At 44.7% G+C, this 20043-nt stretch overlaps 1 protein-coding gene across 1 annotated transcript; it reads left to right on the forward strand.

Annotated features, from left to right (window-relative positions):
• The first annotated feature begins 361 nt into the window (after nt 1-361).
• Nucleotides 362-5206, forward strand: AMER2 (APC membrane recruitment protein 2). Its single transcript, XM_061457634.1, has 2 exons — nt 362-1397; nt 1572-5206. The coding sequence occupies exons 1-2, from the start codon at nt 578-580 to the stop codon at nt 2432-2434; spliced, it is 1683 nt and encodes a 560-aa protein (XP_061313618.1). The 5' UTR covers nt 362-577; the 3' UTR covers nt 2435-5206.
• The last annotated feature ends 14837 nt before the right edge of the window (nt 5207-20043 follow it).

The raw sequence follows: 20043 nt of genomic DNA on the forward strand, positions 1-20043 counted from the left end.
GGTGGGATAGAGAGGAGCAAGGTGTGGGGAGGGCGAAGTTGTCGAAGTTGTCATCCTTTGCCTCTGCCCCTGGGGGCGTGCACCTCCCGGCTTCGGTGTGGGTGCCCCTGCCATGTGGTGCATTGCCACCTGCACACCGTGTGCTCCCCGTCCTCCACCGCCTCCCGCTTTCTCTGGGCGGCACTGGCGCTTCACTGCGCTTCGCTTCACTTCGCGCCGCACGGTGCCCTACGCAGAGCCCTCCCCGCGCACCTGAGAGGGGCGGCAGCGGCGGCCGGGCTGCAGCGGGGCGTCCTCCAGCGCCTGGCGCAGGCCGTGCCCGCTTGGGGCGGGAGGAGCGGCGGCGGGGCTCGGTTATGTAAGGCCTGCGGGAGGGCGGCGGCGGAGCAGGTTGGTCCGGGGTGGGCGCCGGCGGCCTGGCGCAGGCCCGCGGCGGAGAGAGAGCGGTTTATCCACATCCACCCCTCCTCCGGGTTGCCATGGAGACGGGCGGGCGGCGGCGGCGGGGCGGCTGTCAGTGAGGGATCGCACCGGGCACCGGAGCGGCGGCGCAGGGGAGGCCGCGGCCGCGGTAGACATGGACTCGCAGTGCGACTGTGCCGAACCTCCGGCCGCCGAGCAGCCGTCGGGGAGGATTAACAAAACCGCCTTCAAACTGTTCAAGAGAAGGAAGTCCGGGGGCACCATGCCGAGCATCTTCGGGGTGAGGAGCAAAGGCGGGGAGGGGAAGGGCGCCGGCAAAGCGGGCATGGTGCGGAGCCGGACGCACGACGGCTTGGCCGACGCCGTGCTGGAGAGCAGCAAAAAGGAGGAACCGGGCGGCGGCGACCCGCAAAGCCGGGAGCCGCAGAGCCGGCCGAGCGGCAGCCTCGGCGTGTCCGCCGGCAGCTCGGTGGCCAAGTCGCACAGCTTCTTCTCCCTGCTGCGGAAGAACGGCAGGCCGGAGAACGGCAAGGCGGAGAGCGCAGAGCAGCGGGCAGGCGGCAGACAAAAGAAGGGGCTGAAAGGCATCTTCAGCAGCATGCGATGGCACAGAAAGGACAAAAATGGCAAGGATGAGAGGGGAGAAACCTCGGAGATCCAGTCCGGCCTTATTATGCCGGGGTCTCTGACTGCCAGTCTGGAGTGCATCAAAGAAGAGACGCCAAAACCTTTGTCTGAAACTCCGGGCAGCGCAGGAGACGCGGGGCTGGACGCGCCGCGGGAGAAGCGCAGCGGGGAGGCACTCACCGCGGCCCAGGAGGAGGCCGGGGCGGGCGGTGGGGAGCCGCGGGACAGCAGCCCCACGGGCCGGGAGGACCCGGCCGCTGCTGGAAGGCGACCCGAGGAGCTCTGCCACGAGCGACCGGACCCGGGCGCCGGAGAGGTTGGAACTGCGAAGGATGCGGCCATAACAGGTGACATTCCAATAACGACTATCCCCCCTGTTGCACCTCACTGTGATAGCGGTCAAGAGACGGCAGCCGCCCCTGACCCTTCCTCTGTTGATCCACCCTCAGAGCAATCGATTGATCGTATTTGTTTGATGTTTGCTGACGTGACTTCACTGAAAAGCTTTGACTCTCTTACAGGCTGCGGAGATATTATTGCGGACCATGAGGAGGATGTGGGCAGCGGGAGTGTCGTCTGCGAGAAGAGCACCCTCGGGGCTGGCAAGCTGGGTGCCTCCAAGAAGCACCCGACCATGGTGACCTACCAGGGAGGAGGGGAGGAGATGGCCAGCCCAGACCAGGTGGATGACACCTGCCTGCAGGAGTTCTGGGACATGCTGTCACAGACAGAGGAGACCCCAACAGGAGGTGGAGGAGGGACAAAGAAACCCGAGGTGTTGAAGGAGAGCCGAGGTGCTGAGGGGGCCCAGAGCAGGGCAGTGGGGAAACGTGGTGGCCTCCACCAGATCCCTATTCACCTCAACCATAAAGAGGAGCAGAAGGGCAGGGAGAAGGAGCAGCACGAAGGTATCCCAAATAGCGATGAGGGCTACTGGGATTCCACCACCCCTGGTCCTGAGGAAGACAGTTCCACAAGCATCCAGAAGGAGACTATCCCCAGGGACAGCTACAGTGGGGATGCTCTCTATGACCTCTATGCTGAGCCGGATGAGAACCCACCAGCAGCACCTACAGTGGAAGAGGTCACCTGTGTGCCACGCTCCAAGCCTGTGTCTCCAATAACAACCACACTGAAAACACCCTCAAGCACAGTGAAGGACTCCAAGATACCCATCAGCATTAAACACCTTTCTTCACATTCTGCCAGCCATGGAGCAGATACCAGTAACAGCCATCACGTCGCACACCATCACCTGGCCAAAAGTGAGATGCACAGAACAAAAATCCCTGTCTCTAAAGTACTGGTACGGCGGGTCAGTAACAGGGGCTTAGCAGGGACAACAGTGAAAGCTGCCGCATACCACGACAGTGCCAAAAAGTAGTTGAATAAGAGGTGGAAACAAAGATGGACAGCAAGGTGGGCGTGTGAAAGTCTGTGTAGGAGACCACAGATAATGAATTAGTTTTGCATCACCTTGAAGAAAGGCACCTAAAAGGCTTACTTCACTGTACCCTACTGGCCTCCTTCTTATGAGACTGTATGGCTGAATATAAAAAGTCAACTTCTTTTTGAGCACTTTTTTTTACATTTATATCTTTTTTCTGCAGCACTAAACACTGGGGAGGTTCATTTTTACATACCTTTTTGGAAGCAGGACTTGGATTATGAGCCTATTCCTTCCTCATGCAAAGCAGTGCCATGAGTTCTTCAAGGGTACGGTTCCAAAAGGAGTGACATGAGAGGTTCTCCAATACACTTATCTTTTAATCGTTTCTGGGGGAGGAGTTGAAGGTGGGTGCCTGGCTCCCAGAATTATTATTGCTCTACAAGATGTTGGAAAAAATGCCAAGCAAAAAACCAGCCACCCTAACAGGTATTTTACCTGCTGTAGGAAGGAGAACAGTGCTCAGCAGCAGACTTGATTGACATGTGTGCAGTAGATAACTAAAGGAGTTAAGTGGACTTGTCTAACAGGAAACACATTTTTGTTCGTCTGTCTGTCTGGTTGGTTTTGATCTGGTCTAATGTAAATGGGTAACAGAGACACCTGACATAGGTTCAGATGTTTACATCGATACTTGTCCAATAACACATACAATCAGGTTCAGGGAAACATTTTACTAAATGCCAATATATACACACTGTTCACATTTATACCGTAACTTGCTCGCCGTGTGTAAATATATACATATTGTAGCAGATTTACTCAATGCTACAGATTTTTATATTAAAAAAAAATCACCTGTCTGTATTATCTAGAGTTTAAGCAAGAGCTAGTTTTTATAGTTAGATAATTTTACAGTTCTAAAATAATAGAACTTTGTGTAAGTACCTTAAATTAGAGCAAAACTCTGTTTTGTATGGGCTCATACATCCCCAGATAAGTAAATCTGAAGTGCTGATTTTATTCCAGTGGCACATTCCGTGAGTCAGAGCTGAGGTTCTGACAACACTGCCACTGCAAACCTCTATTTTCAGGGGTTTGGACAAAGTTGCTCTGGGCTTAAACCTTACAGAGAAGGAACCCAGGAGAAAAACATGGGTTTTAATTATAATTTTTTAAAATATATAAAATTAGTTTTTGACTATTTAAAGAAAGTTTGGGTTCTCATTGTTTTTTATTTTCATTCTTAATAATGTCAGAATAATTTTACTTTAAGAGAGAAAAAGAAATACGGTAAGCTAGTGACACATAAAATGGTCTGATGAGCTTGGATCTTATGAGAAATGTATTAATGGCCAGGACATTTTTGAGTAGTGGCTACTGTACATGGGCATTGACAACATGTCAAAGAAATTTATTAAGGTTTTAACGTGCCTGAGGACATATTTTTATGATACACTGAAAAAACTCCAAAATCACTGAAGTCTAAAGGTAAATATTATGTATTTACAAAATATTTTGATATAAGTATTTAATCGTCAGACCACAGTTAATATAAAATATATGGTCCAGTGTATCTGAAAAATAATATACATTTTTAAAATATACATGTCTATATTATGCAGAGAATCCTAAATTCACATAATTGAAGCTAATGGGTCTGATCTTACATAGCAGTTCATTTTATTGTCTCTTAAACAGAAAGAAAAAGAAGGAAAATAAATATACAGAATATAAATTTGAAGGATATTAAGGTTAAAGATAAACCATAAAAAGCTATTAAATACCATAATAAGAATTGTATATATGTATATGTGTGGTTCACTGGGGAAATGACCTTCTAGTCACTAGGGTAAAATTGGCATCAAGTTCTGAAATGATTGCAGGATTTAATACCGAGCTGCAATGCCCCAGTGAATTGGGATAAAGTGTTTTCCTGATCAGTCCTTGTTTTCCTGGTTTGAGTAAGAACCTTAATACACTTCAAAGAGGGTTATTTTATATGTTTTCTTTCTAATGTGTATGTGTGTAGTTTTCTGTATGCCTACTCACACAGGCGTGTTGTACATATGCATGTGTAGTCAGGATGCACCTCCTCCTGGGTTACGTGCAGTGGGGTGAAGACACACACACACACACCTGCGCACGTCACACTCATGAACGCAGCCACTCGTGCATGCTCCTGCACACAGGCGGAGTGCATGTGCTATGGATCTGTCTCCAGACATGCTGGCGGTGATTTCCTTTGCCTGAGAAAGGGATTTGCATTTGGCCTGACTCTGCTTGTGCATTTTAGAAAGTTAAAGCTGAAATACCCTCAAAAGGATGAAAGTACAGAACATCCTGGTCCTCAGCCCTAAACCTAACATTCCATTTTCTGTTTGTTTTCATTTGACTGTAAGGGACACATCTTTCCTTGCATGACAACTCTGCAGAAAAATCACAATTCCCCATTTTGTTGTGTTGTGCAGAGAGATTTTGCAGGGTACTGGAAGTTGAGAGGGAGGGAGGATGTGCTGAGCTTCGAGTGGTACCATAGAAACTGGAAGCACTGAGTACAGGTAGTAGGAGTGGCGCATCTTTAAAACCACTAGAAGATACCAGCTACCATCTCTACAGGACCTGTGTTTGGCAAATTATTCATCATCAGCATTTTGTTTGCATTGCAGCATGTCCGTATTGAGGAACCAGTAGAGTGACACTGGACTAGCTCCCTCTCATGTAATGACTAACATGAATCATCATTAAAATGCTTTGGCTTCCCCCACATTTTTCTCTCTCCTTTTGTTTTCTGCCCCATTTTCCTTCTGTCCTCTGCATGTTGGTGGGCAGCTTCCTCCTTGGTGTGGTGCAGGGTGGAGTGGGGAGTCCTGGCCTGGCTAGGAGTGCAGGAGAGGAGGGTGACTGTGATGCTTGGCTGTGATTCTTGCCCAAGCCAGGTGCTCCCCAGCCCCGCTCCCAAGCTTTCTATGGCATACCCAGTGTTAAGTACACTTTGCAGATCTCTTGGCGGTTCATTTGGCTGCTTGCTATGTACGTATTTTGAGGACAATCATATCCTTAAAAGGAAAATGGGAAAGTAGCTTGTAGTAGGGCGTCAGTGTTATGAATCATTGCAACATACTGACGTTGATTCAGGGTAATGGTTATGTGAGAGTAAAAATACAATTTAATGCTCAAATTAACTTTGTATGTATAAAACTCACTTTTTGTCTTTAAGCTATCTATGTTTTTTATTTCAAAGGAGATAGAAAATTTAATATTTACTAGGGCTTACAATTTTCATACAAATATATTTGTATAGCTCCACACAATGCCTAAAACAATCACTGGGAGGAGGTTCAAAGGCTTCCTTTAGAGCTATATTTAATTCCTGAAAGATCCCTGCAAAATACTGTGAGATGCCTAAGAACAAACAGTTAATGGCTTGCTGGATTTAAAGGCTGAAACATAAAGAGGTGATAGTCCTGAGGCATTCTGTGGTTGTTTGCATTCCTATTTATGTTATCCTGTTCAAGCATATATTTTCCTTGGCTTTGGTAGGTATCGAGGTTGAAATGGTGTTCTGAGTCCCAAAGATAACATTCCCAATGCTGTTGTTGTTTTGATTCTCTTAAAGAATACTTTTCTTTGTTTTATTTGTTATTTTGTGGTCTCGATGCTTTGTAATTATCAGCTTGTATGTCATTGATAAAGGATTTTATAGGTCAGGACTTGGCATTCAGTTATGTGTACTCTTTGCACTTTCAGGTTGCTACTGGTAAATTTTGTATGTTCTTAGGATTTTTTTCTATCCATTGAGTAGTGTTTTATACCGATCTACAATGATTTCAGTGGTATACATTCCTGTCCTATATATCAGCACAAAAGATTTCCTTTCGGTTGCATGAAGTGATGTTTTTGTGGGCTTCTTTTGTCATGATAGGAATTAAGTTTCCTGTATTGTATGTGTGGCCTGCAACAGACATAAAGGGTCTTATTTTCCCTGTGGTGCATATGCATTTTGCTCTTGCCAGTAATAGGACTCAAACACACATAGTAGCTTTCAGAAGAAATTCCATGACTAGGATAAGAACACCCTATGTTCAGTCTTATTCCACCAATCACCAGCATTCCCTTCATCCACTGTGAATATCCTCACCATCATTCAGGGTAGTAGAGGATTGAATTTTAAAATTTACATGCATAGATGTACACTATGAAAATTAATTCAATGATTATTTTTTAATGACTCTAACTGAATTATTTATCTAAGCTAAGCGAATATTGCACCAAAGTCTTCAAAATGTCTGATACAGATGGCGTTTTCAGTAAGATGCTATAAGTGCAGATGAGCCAAATTAACAGGCTTTGCTTAGCAAAGCAAAACCTTGTTGTTTCTCAAATTTGTAGTACTGAGCCTGCAGATCAAAGGGAACCATTGATTCTGCTACATGACCATACTCCGAGTTGTTTTTTTTTTCCCCTGCTCTAATGGACTACTTTCAGAAAAGGCTTTTCAGCAAGATAATGGAACGAAAGAGACAGTTCACAGTAACAATAGCTACTTGCAAGGCAGATGGTTATCTAACAGCCACAATGGGGGACTCTAAGCAAGGTGGCCTGAAAATGTATTTTCATAGTTATTGATATGAAAGGCTGAGGCTTCTGTCTTGGAAAAACAAATTGACACTGACTTAGACATGCTGCAGAGATGAGTCTTGGCAGAGTTTACACGTGACAGCTTCTGCTGGGTTGGGTTTTTTTTGTTTTGTCTTTTCCCTTTTTAGTTGTTTTTTGCCTTTGCTTTGTTGATGTTTTCGTCACGATGATATAACCCCACGTGTCTGAGCAGAATTGCACAACTGACCCTTCTGAGATCCAATGCTGAGAATACACTGTGAGTTGTTTTCAGCGGCCTGGGACTGGTTCCCACTGACCATCCCTCTCTTCCATTGAGGGGCTGGATTTCCTTGTTATGAGTTGCGGTGCTGTTCACTGTGAGTGGGAGGCATCTGAATCTGCCTTGCTGTTTGTGTTCAGGGGACAGTTTAGTTTTAATTTGGCTCACAGGAATTGTTTAGCTCATCATGAGCTCACATCTTGTCTTCCTTTTGAGCAACTTGGATAAGAATGGTCAGCATTGATTTGGTGTTGCCTAGGTCCATTTCACATAGAGAGAAATGGAAGAACTTGTCGTGCAAAGGAATAAGAGCTATAAACACTCAAGCCATGTCCTGGGGGCCTTTATTCCTGCAAAAGCAAGTTGTTAAAGTTCTTCTTGCTTAGAGGCCTTCTCCATCCAAAACAGTGAGTACTGTTGCTTGGGACCCCCCTTTATTTTTTCCTCTATGTCTCTCATTCCCTGTCAGCCATACTGCAGTTGCTTGGGAAACTGAGATTCTTGATCTAGCCTTCCAGCACTGAAATAAAGGAGCTGCTACCAGTGCATTCTTCAGGAAGTCTTTGCTCTTGCTTCTTGGTCTTGAAAACATTAATTTGCCTTCAAAACAAGCAGCAAAGATATTTAAAATGGAGATCTTTCCTCTGTCATCTCATACACGCAGGTGAGGATGTTGAGTGATGTTTTGCATGGAGTGGATTATATCTCTCCACTTTTCTGTCATGGACAGTTTAGCGATCTAGCAGGAAGGATGTCACTGGTTTAGGAATGCTCAGATGCTGTTTGTTATGGAGACTGTGCCCAGATTATTTCTAAGAACTGCTTTTCTTTTTCCTTTCTCTATGTATTTAAATAACTAGAACCAAAGTTGGCTATGTACTTCACAGGGCAAGCGGTTTAAACTGCCAGGCTGAAAGGCTTCTTGTAGCAATGGCTAAAAGAAGATTGCTTTGCCTACTTTAACATCACATCCAAGCAATGCTCTATGGCTACAAAGCTAGAAAACCACCATTTGCCAACATGACCATCTCTTTCCAAGGTCCTGTTCTGCTGTGGCAAGGCTTCCATTGACTCCAGTAAGAACTGGCGAGGGTCCTTAATCTCTTCACCTTAAGGAAACAGGAAGTATTTCTTAAGTCTTCCCTTTTTTTAAAGATGAACATAATTCAGGTGATTGTGCAGTCTTTTATATTACTGTAGTAGCATTTTCACTGATCTGAGTGCAAAATATGTCTTTCCATTGTTTTTCCCTCTAACAAGCAGCCACTCCTGTACATAACTCGAGTACTCAGCATGTTGAAATTAAAGCTAACACAATCACTGCCTTCCTTAACTTAACTTGTGATGGCAAAACCAGGATCAGATCCTTTCTGGAGCGCTAACTCCCCTGCTTATTATGTTGTTGTTCGTGTCTTTTGATATGGTAACTAATGATGCCTCCTTTAATTTATTACACAGCAACATTTTAAATCTGATTTTAGGGAGAACAGTATGTAGGGACTGAATGGTAAAATTTTAAACAGAATTTTATTATTTTGGGTGATATTCCACCAAAACAGTTGCTATTTCAGTATCAGGTTGTTTCCATGGGCTTTTTCTGCAGATGAATTGGAAGCTTTGAACGTAATGTGCTCATAAAAGAAAATTTGCTGCATCTACTTTGAATTCAGCCTGACCTTAAAATGTAAAATCTACACATCTGGTGATGTTTCCTGGCTGATGGCAGCAAAGGGGAAGGTATGCCCCGACTCACTTGCACACCATGGACTGGGGGAGTAAGGCAGTGTCACCAGGGGAATCTGATGTTTGCCAGGTGGGACAGCAGCAGGGGAAGCCAGGGTGCTGGTGCTGTGTTGGGGTGGGAGGATTGATAGGCTGTCTGGGAGATAGGATGAAAGCAAGTGCTGGACCACTGGTCCTGTCGAGAAAGAGAGTTAAACATATGCCTATAAAATCTAGCTCCTTTTTTTCTTGCATTGCTGCTCATATTGCTGCGTTACAATAAGATAGGAGCCAGACTCTCTGAGTCTGGGTGTGATGAAGCCAGTGCTTCTGCTGCAGACTACAGTGTGACTGCTCTCATCAACACCTGAGCAGTGCCCAGTGCCTTCGTTTCTGAAGGCAGAGGTAGCACAGAGGCTTCCACGAATCCTTTGTAGTCCAGCACTCACCCATGGCCTCTCAGTGCTCTTCCATCCTCATTTTGCCAAAGGGATGTGAAGACCCAAGCCCTTGGCAGGGTGGTGGGCACTGGCTGCACCCTTGCAGCCCAAGGACAAATGGAGATGGACTGTAAGGTGCACTGCGCAGTAGCACCACCAAGTCCTAGGTTGAGTGCAATTAAATTTCTGCAGCAAGTGGCTTGATAAAAGCAATGTTCTCGGGCTTTTCAGAAGAGGAAGCATGACTAAAGCCGTTGCCTTTGTGTAAAATTGGAGTAAAACCTCTGCCATGGGACAGATTGCAACAGCTGGGTAATATTTCAGTCCACAGGTATTCCCTTGGAAATCAGTGGATCTATTAATGGTGTTGATTGTTATTAAGATTAAGTGAAGATCCCATAATTTCGCCCAATCTGAATTTTCCTTGCTGTGTTTGTCAGCCGAGACTGTCTCAGAAAAGCTCTAGTGTTGAGGCTTGTGGCCTTGTGAAATGGGGGAGGACGAATGGATGTGGTTGGTGGAAAATACAGATTCAGTAAGTCCAGGAAATGCAGCATGGCTTCAGTCTTTTATTGCAGCTCAGGTCTGCTTAAATATCATGGTGTGCTTGAGGAAAACAGCAGGGATTGCTCCGCGCTGCATCCAACAGAACAATGCTCTTGGGTTTTCGTGTGTGCTGGAAGGGGCAGGTGGGTCCTGTTAGAAGTCACTTAACCTGTTTCTATGAAAGGTGTTACAGATAACAAATCACTGTTAATTACAATTTTCCCCTTGTATTTTTTTGTGTCAGCAACCTCCAGTAAGGTAGCATATGACCTATTCAGGATAATGAGCGAGTAAAGCCAGAGCTCCCTGCTCTTCTTACCTGAACAGTTTGTTAATAATAATCTGGTGAGTCTGTGTGTACCAACTTTCTTTTAGTGAAAGCTCACAGCGCTCTGGGGGGTGTTTCTGTAACAGACTGTTAGACACACTCTGCTCCTTTCCACCTCTACAAACTTTGATGAGTATGTCTCCTCGAGTCACTGTATCCTTCATGTACTTACAACCTAACTGATAGCAATAGATGTCTTTCTTCCCTGGCAGTTCACAAGGATATACTAATCAGTGTTTATTATATTTTTAATTCTGTAAATATTTATTTTGGTACTCTGTGTATTTATTGGCACTGATTCTGGTGTTTGCTTATGTGTCATTGTAAATGTTGATGGTTTCAATAGTCTTGCTTCTAATGAATGTAAGGAACTCAGACTAACTGCACTTTTCTTCCATTCAGAAATCTTACAGTGAAAAATATTCCCACTGTCATATTATGTGTTATAATGAATAAGGTTAATAAAATCAGTTGTCACTTTTCACTGATGAACGTGAAGGTTACTTTTTGTTGTTCAAGATTAGAGGTAGAGATAGAGCCAATCTAGTCAGTGCACTGGAAAATACCAGGCTTTTGAAAGCAAGACATTAAGGAATTATGTCTCCAAAATAGCATAAAAAAAGAATACTTGGGCATGTGTGCACTTTCATTTTTATGTAGAAATGCCTTCAGCAGTCTGACTAATAACATCATAGAGTAACCAGACTAAATTCATTACTTAGAGGAGGGCTTTTATAAATGTGAGAGTTTTGTTCTTCTTGCTTTTGTGTTACTACTTTTCCATGGAAGGTACTCAACCAGCCAGAATAAGAACTGGAGTAAAATCTGCTCAGAAGTGTTTAAGGAACAGCAAAGCAGAAGGTCTGAAAAGCTCATTATGAAAGTAAGGAGCAGGACATGGTGACAGATTATAAAGTGTTCCTATGTTCAGAAAAGTGTAACTCCTCTTTCCAATAGGTGGAATGAGACTGAAGAAAAGTTTTTCCAGTGATTTAATGCAAAAGCAATTTTACATTCAGGCCTTCTCACCCTATGTTCTGTATTGCGCGTTCATGTCTTTTATTCTATGTATCTGGAAACAGAAGAGTTGTGGTTTAAATTATTCCCTGCTGCAGAAGATTGCCTAGTGATTACCTTGCTTGTGTTCAAGTATAGCTACTGGGATTTTTGGGGGCAGAGGGTTTGCAATGAAGTGCAGGGCAAAAGGACAGCAACCCCATGAATCTTGATAACTGTAGGTCTGTGTGGTGCAGCTGTTAACACTTTCCTCAAAACCAGACTACAGAAGTCTGAGAAAGTTGGGGCTGTTCAGCCTGGAGAAGAGAAGGCTGCGTGGAGACCTCATCGCAGCCTTCCAGTATCTGAAGGGGGCCTTATAGGGAGCTGGAGAGGGACTCTTCATTAGGGACTGTAGTGACAGGACAATGGCTAACGGGTTAAAACTTAAACAGGGGAAGTTTTAGATTGGATATAAGGAGGAAATTCTTTCCTGTAAGGGTGGTGAGGCACTGGAATGGGTTGCCCAGGGATGTTGCGAATGCTCCATCCCTGGCAGTGTTCAAGGCCAGGTTGGACGAGGCCTTGGGTGATATGGTTTAGCGTAAGGTGTCCCTGCCCACGGCAGGGGGGCTGGAACTAGATGATCTTAAGGTCATTTCCAACCCTAATGATTCTATGATTCTAAGTCTGGCAGATCCACTGTGACAGGAAAAATTTAAGTGTCTCCTGAAACCAGGAAACTTGGCCCAAACATTCTTTTTGAAATCAAGATGAAGAGGCTGAGTTTCTATTGTTGGGCTAGAAGTCCCTTTCCAATTAAACCCGAAATTGGTCATTCCAGACAGTACATCTCTATGGCCACCTTACTGGAAAAGTGTTTGCAATGGGAGTGATGACCTGGAAATTTCCCTGTGACCCATTCGTTGAAGATGCATGTTCCATCCAATTTGCAAACCTATCAAGCAAGAAAGGGAAGAGAATATTCTTGACTCCTAATAATAGGTAAGGAATATTGGCAAGACTAAGGGACCAGTCAACTGACTGTGAGTGCTACTTTCATTTTAAACCCTTTCCCTTGAATCACAGTATTTTACCCTTTCATAGTGGTCGTACAGGAGCTATTTACTAGGAGCTCACACTGAGCAGATGCCTGCTCCTACCTACCACGTTGCACATCTGCTTCCAATTAAAGCCATTCCACAGTGCCCTGAGGAGGGGATGGGAAGCAGGCACAAAGGTTCTGCAAAGGGTTATTTCAGCAGCCATGGATGCTACTATGGCAGCTGAGGATGAAGAACCTGCTTCATCTCTAATAACACATCACCCCTTTTGCTCTGCAAAGATCCTTAGCTTAGATATTCCCTCTTGGGAACAGGAGGTCTCCTGTTCCGACTAATGAAGGAGACTTGTCCTCAACCAATATGTGTATTCTTTCCAGCTTAAGAAAAATGAATATATTTAAAAAGATTTAGATGGAGTCCCACAGCTAGTATTCTAAATAGAACAAGACAAATGCAAGGATTCTGTTGCAGTACAACTCTCCGCAGCTGCTCCAAAGACTAATAAATGACCCATGCTGATACTGCATGCTTATGTAAAGACCCTTCACAGAGTGGCTTTATGCAGCCACATGAATCCCAGGTGGGAAGACCTGGAGCCAATGGCTGCCACCAGAGAGGAGGGAGGGCTTATGCCTGCCGATTAAGCACTGGCCCAGACTAGGGAGGTCTGAGGCTGCAGGTACCACATTTTAAAGTCTGATCCAAAGTCAGCTGCCCTGAGCTGTGGTGTTGCTCAGAACTGTGGTCTGAGATTTTCTGACAGAATTTCACTATCGCTTAAACACCTGCACCAGACAGGCTCAGAAGTGTTCTCATGGCTGAGTCTACACTCCCGTGTGTCACAGTGGGAGTCATGGACAGGCTCTGTTTCCCCCCACCCACCTCCATTTGTTCACCTGTAAAGATGAAGGCAACCTATTTTTGCAACAGAATAGGCTTGAATAAATAAAGATAAATTTGTCTTAATACTTATGAATAGTGAAAAACCTGCTGTTGATTATAGCTTTGAAGGTACTGGCTACATTCGAAAGTGGACATGAAAAAACTATCTGTTCTACTAAAATGATGTAGAGGATCAGAAAAATTGTGGTAAAAAAAAATCAAGTGATTGTTCTGAGTATTTCTTATTTATTATGATTATCTGTCTTGGCATTTCTACCCTTCACATTCTGCACAAATAGATTTTGTTTACTGACAGGTAACAAATCAAACAAGAATGCAGCTCTTACAGTGAAGAAATCAGTCCTGCTACTCTTTTGCTTATAGATGTCTTTTTTTCCCTGTGTTAACAAATTGAGCTTTTTGATCCTTCCAATTAGACCATATCCAGTCATTATCATGCCAGATTTAGGGTCTGATTACACAGCTGCTGTGTCTGAACAGCTTCATTGAAATCAGTAAGAAATGCTCATATACAGAAATGGTGCTTGCGTCCTTTGCAGAGCTGCCTATTTCTGCTTTCTCAGGGGTGAAGTGATGTTGAATTTGCCTGTATTTTTATATTTATTTCCCTAGGGTCTGATAGAAATGCCCATAAATCTGCAAGTTTTAGGAAAAAAGAGTTGGACCAGATTAGACAGTTAACTTGTCTATGCAGGATCTTAATTCTGTCTCAAGATGTAACATGTATTCAGACCAACTTAAAATAAATGACTGTATCGGAAAACAAAACAGACATCAGAGCACAAGCATAAAGGCAAATGTCAGCCCCTGGCTCGGAAACGACCGAGACCCGCAATCCAAGAGATGAAACCTTACATTTCTGCCTGAGTGCAGGCAAACACACAGCACTATTTATAGCACAGCCTTTTACTACCCTTCTGTTAGAATAGGCTTCATCGGAGGATTTACATGACTAACCAAAAGCAAAAGCCTTTTGTACTTCGTTTCCATAAGAGAAGGCCACTGTGAAGCTGGTGTTCACTGGGCTGAATTACAGAAAATATCAGTTACTAAAAAAACCAGTAACTAATTCAAAGGCATCTGTTACCATGGCATAGGTTTCCTCTTCCCTCTCCATGCCCCAGATTTAGCACCAATGATGGGAGCTTAGTGAAAGCTCAAAAAGAACGGTTCTTACCCTGAAAAATAAAATGCATAGTCAAGGAAGACCACATGTTTTCATGGCAACTAAGCAGTAAAGGGTTAAGACCTAGGGGATGGCTCTGAACCAATAAACAGAACAAAAGACTCCTATTAGCAAATCAAGAGCTCAATGTGCTCCCATATCCCCCCTTGTATCTTCAATTAAACCCTCTGGGCCACAAAGTTACTTTTCCTGCCAAGGACAACAATCAGCATGAGGTGATTATTTCAGATTTTATGGGTAACCTGAAGTCTCGTGCAAATGAAAACCAACTCTCCCATCACCCTCTGATGCAATTTGGAGGGAAGGGCAGGCCCATCAGCTACTCCCCAACCTTTTCTCTTGCTGTGCCAGCTGCAAGCACCCAGGCTTCCCCCAGAGATGCCACTTTCTCACAGATGCATGCCTCTTCCTGCCTTCCAGATGGGAGCAGGCTTCTTAACAAGCTCCCTGATTTCTTTCCCCCCCTTGGGATTCCATTTCAGTGTTACCTTGTCACATCTGGTTTTCTCCACTTGGATGATGTGGAGGAGCACAGGATGTAATGCTTCTTTGGGAGGTTACCAACCTGCAGCTCCTGTAGCTGTTGCAGAAATGCTCCCTCCCTGCTTCAGAAATGCCCCCCATGCAGTGAGGATCACTAAGGCTCTGTTGTGCCAGTGACAGCCCCTGTCCGAGCTGCAAAGCAGAGGTAAGGACCACTTTGCTGAGGTTGGCAGGCTGCTTGTTTCCTTGTTCTGCATCACTGCACTTACTCTTTCTTCCCTAGGGCTTTTCTGCAGGGCTTCTTGAGGCTCCCTGGCACTGTGACAGGGCTGTTTAACATGGCTGCAGAACAGGGCAGGGAATTGGAGTCAGGCTGTGATACCGTTTCACAGGTGTCCTCTGCGACCTTCAACGCAAAATTCCACTTCTTTGCTTTTCCCACCTCTAAATGGGGATTGTGGTCCTTCTACAGGAAAGGTTTCCCATGGCTAAATCCTTCAAATTTTACCTCACTGCCTGTGGTTTGAGAAGTGGGTAGGGGCATGGTGCAATGGCAGCACCCTCTCATTCCCGTCATCCTGCCCAGATTCCCCAGGTGCAGATGTGGCCATAGCTTGAATGAGAAGAGGGGAGAAAACCCCTATTTCTGGTATTTTTTGCATAGGATGGCAGTGGTAAATACCCAGGGTGAGGTTATGGCTGAAGAGGGGCGGTGGAGCTGCCTTTTTCTCCTGCTGGCCATGGCTCTGGCGTGCCTGGACCTCTGCAAATGAGGGTTTAAAGAGCTGGAAAGGAAGGGTGCCACGGGGAATTGGTGGCATCATGGAGCAGTGGTAGAAGGGTGTTATAGTCCTTCCTCAGCTGAAGCCCTGTGATGGGAATCCTTCCCCACCAATGGCAGGAGGAAAATGTGGGGCTAAAAGGTCTTGAGCCTCTTGGTACAGCTTAGCCCTGGCTACAGATGCTTGCAAGCGGCCTTGCCACAGATGGCCTTTCTGCAGTGTCCTGCATAGCTTTGACCTGCTGATGGCCACAGACTCTTCACTTTCATGAAACACCTGAAGGTGTTCTTCATGAAACTGAAGAAACACCAGAATAGGAAGTAAAACCAGTCATAAAGGCATGTTCTGCTTCCTCCCTCACTTCCCCCTTTCTACTAGGAATGGCAGCAGCAGTTATCCATTGCTCCCACTATGCAGCCAGAAGATAGCTGTCCTTGGGATTTGATGAGCAAGGTATTGAGCCTTGCAGAGCAATGTGGTGCCATGACTCTGGAGAAGAGCAACGTAGGAACTGATATATTGGTTGAACTGGTGACCCACATGATTAAGCAGTCTATTGCTCTCCACAGCTGCCAGCAGAGGAGGTATTTTACAAAGACACATGAAGATGCTATTGTGGATAATTATGCAGTGGCTGTTTGGCAGAAGAGGAACCTTTGTAACTTCAGGTAGTGATATGTCTCTGTTTTGATGCAAATTGTTTGTACGGCTTGTTACTACCTAGGAAATGATTCCTGCAGTAAATGTTCTGAGGTTCTTTGCTTCAGGAATATCCTGTGCTATTATAACGTTCATTATGCTTCACTCAAAGGGAGAAAGAAAAAAACACACCTTATCAGATGTAACAGAAATGTCAAGGAAATTTTAGGTGCTAGGTAATCGATTTTTAATTGGGTAGTTTCAAAAAGAAATAAAGGTAAGAGAAGGAGAACATCCTGATGAGGTATTTTATATTGCCATGAGTTTGTTTGAAACAGCCTCATTGCTCATGCAAGGCTCATATTTTGAAAGGAAAAATTTGAATTTGTTCAGCGACATTGTTCTGGAGATAAAAGGGATCTCCAGGCCTCCAGTCAGCAGCCAGGACTGGGAATGATGCTGACCTGACACAGCTTTCCTCCTGCTCTGGGCAGAGACAGCTGGGCTATGCTTCCCTGGCTTACACCTTCCCTTCCTGCCTGGCAGGCAACAGGAGCATGGCATTATGGAATAGAGGAATGGGAAACCTAATTCGGAAAGTATTTGTTTCCACATCACACGGTGCTTTGTGCTCTGGTAATTTTTAACAGCTCCTGGCTGGCTTTATTCACCTGCTTTTCAGGGGTCAGTGCTGGAGAGCTGGGTAGTACCATGGTTGGGGCGTCAAGCAGCCACCTTTAGCAGCATCTTGGCAGGGGAAAGTTGCTGCCTTGGCTCTCCAGTAAACCTCCCTGTGCCAAAGTCTGCTCATTAGATGTTGTATCCTATGGGAGACACGTTAGTTAATTTAACAAGGTTTTGTTATGGGCTCTGTTTCAGTGACTGGTTTTGGTCCTGGAGCAGTGTCCTGAGGGCACTTCAGCAAGGTCCCTATCTGCCTTAGTGCAGCCCCTGCCTGAGGGTGAGCCCTCTCCTCCTGGGTCTCCTTGGGGTGTCCTTTACATAGCTGCAGGATCACAAAGGGGTTGAGGTAGGAAGGCATCTCTGTAGGGTGGCTGGTCCAATTCCCCTGCTGAACAGGGACATCATGAGCCAGTTGCCCATGACCATGCCCAGACGGCTTTTAAGGAGAGAGACCTCCCTGGGCAGCTTGTTCCAGTGCTTGGTCACCCTCACAGTAAGAATGTATTTCCAGATGATCAGAGGGAACCTCCTGTGTTTCAGTTTGTGCCCATTGCCTCTGGTCCTGTCACTGACAGAGCCTGGCTGTGTCCTCCCTTCAGGTATTTATATACATTGATGAGATCCCCTTAAGTCTCCTCTTCTCTACCCTGAAAAAGAGAGATGCTTTTTAGAAGTGTCACAGATCACAGCACTGCCAGAACCATGCTGGCAAAATGTGCTGGGTTTGGGGGCTGTCCTTCCTCAGCACCACACTATGCTTTGCCTCACATGTGCTGTCCCAACAGGGAGAGAAGGGACACACGAGCCCTCATGCTGTGTGCAGTGGCTCGTATTTGCACATTGCGAATGTCACTGGTTGGAGTATCTTCTGATCGAGCTGTCCAGGTATGTGTGCAGGAAGGGAGCCCAGTTATGGCTGCTGTTTCTGTCCAAGCTTGTGCTAGCTCCAGGGACCATTGTCTCTGATGACTTTAACATCTGATGCAAATTAGCTCCACTATACTCTTCATCAGGAGAGCTCCATCAGCAATGTGTGATAACTTCCCACCTCTTATCTTTCTCCACTGTGGCTATCAGCAGACACTCCTGTGTGGGAACAGCAGACTTCCACTGAGGATGTACCACCCAAGGAAGGGCTTGCATGCTGCTGAGGCGCTCTGGCTCTCATTTGGCTCTGACCCTGCTCCCACGGTGGTGGATGAGAGCTTCCAAGTCGCTTAGGGTGGGAGGGGATCAGATCATTGCAGAGAGTTTTCAGACCCCTCCAGCGTTCAAACAGCCACAGTGCTTACGAGGCACAACTTCAACTTCCGTACAATTTATAATTTCCTTTAATTGCTTAAAGCGCTCTAATTTTTACACCGTTGTGAAAGGATCTTTGTTTACAGTGATTGCAGAGGGTAATATTTCTAGCACGGGTAACCATGGCAATGAATAATTCTATTCTCAGGAACTGTGCCAGCTGCACTAATGCCTTATAGTAACACTCAAGCAGTTTGCTAATGAGAGACTTCTCATTTATTGTAAGAGGACATTTTCCCGTGTCCACGCATTAGCCTGTAGTTTCTTAAAACCACATTCTTTATCAGTAATACGCGGGGAAAACCAGAGCAAACTAAGCAAATCTCAGTTACACAGCTCCCCTTGCACATAAGGTTTTCTTGTTTTTATTTTCTTGGAGATTGTATTATAGGATACATTATTTAAGGAAACTTATGGTATGCAATAGTCTGTTTTGTTTTTACAACCACCTTCTAAAATAAGGATGAGCTTCGGATACTTGAGAGTGGCTCTTTCTTACACAAAAAGACACCATCCTCTAAACTGATCTAGTCAAAGATAGATGGGTTTTATCACTAGAGGAAGGACTTTAACTATTTTACAAGATAAGTTTCAGACAGAATTTTGAGTAAAAAATAATTTATAAAAATATCACTTTCTAAATATATATATTGCATATCTATAAATGGAGTAAAATTACTTCAACACCAATTCATTGAAATTGATTAAAATATTGTTCTCATCTATGCATGAACATAATTATGATATTTGTAAAAAAAAATCTATAAAATAAGCAAATATATATTTCTACATGCTTCATTATTTAAATGGAATTTAATTTGTTTCAGCAATAAATGTTCCAAATATAATACTTTTTAGCTTATATGATTTAGGATATGTTTAGTAGAAACCCTTCAGGAACAACTGAACTGTCATTCCTGTCATTCCACGGACCATGGTCTCAAAGTACATAAACAGCCAGGTGGAATAAAGCATCCTCTCCTGTTTTCAGAAAAGTATTAACAACAATCCCAAGTCTCTTATCCAAGATCAAAATCCTTAGGAAAGATTTATGGAGCAACTGTTGAATTGGGCAAAGTTGTTTGGAAAGGCTGTAGCTTGAGGGTTTCTAGAAAAGCATTTTTAGCCTTGTGTCTGATCAGAGAGAAAGGTGAATGCATCCAAATAAACAGCACAGCACAAACCTTCAGGTTTCTTCGTGTCACAAAGCAGATTGATCTCTTTTCTATTGTTAATGCCCTAATTAGTGGGCTCTGTTGTCACCAGTCTCTAAGTGACTGACATCTGCACAGAACCAGCTCTCTGTGTGGCTCACACAGTACACAGACTCCCTTCGCAGGGCTCCCTATCATCACCCATTTGTGCTCTGCTCTCCAGAAAAGATCCTCTTCCCATTCCCCTAAAGGCAAAGCAAGATTCATCAACCACAGCTTCCCAACTGCAGTCTGGGTTGATTTAAAGAAGAACAATTCCCACAGATTATGGTTCTGCTGAGCCTGGGATAGCTCGGTTCCCCTGCAGCTCAGTAACGCCCCCACCTCTTTAGCGTTTAAAGAAGTAGGTCAGTTCTGACATGAAAACAGCCTGGAAAAGCCGTGGTGATTTTCCACCAAACTGTTACAACTCAGCGGCTTTTCTTCCCCTCTTTC

This window comes from Pezoporus flaviventris, unplaced genomic scaffold (genome assembly GCF_033815535.1).
Source record: "Pezoporus flaviventris isolate CSIRO_AGI_PZ_B2104156 unplaced genomic scaffold, CSIRO_AGI_Pfla_v1 ptg000025l, whole genome shotgun sequence".
NCBI lineage: Eukaryota > Metazoa > Chordata > Aves > Psittaciformes > Psittacidae > Pezoporus > Pezoporus flaviventris.

What these genes read in the sequence shown, in the direction of transcription:
- AMER2 (XM_061457634.1), top strand. Translation starts at nt 578, where the DNA reads ATGGACTCGCAGTGCGACTGTGCCGAACCTCCGGCCGCCGAGCAGCCG. An exon ending in GAAGGATGCGGCCATAACAG is followed by an intron (nt 1,398 to 1,571) that starts GTGACATTCCAA and finishes ACTCTCTTACAG; the next exon opens with GCTGCGGAGATATTATTGCG.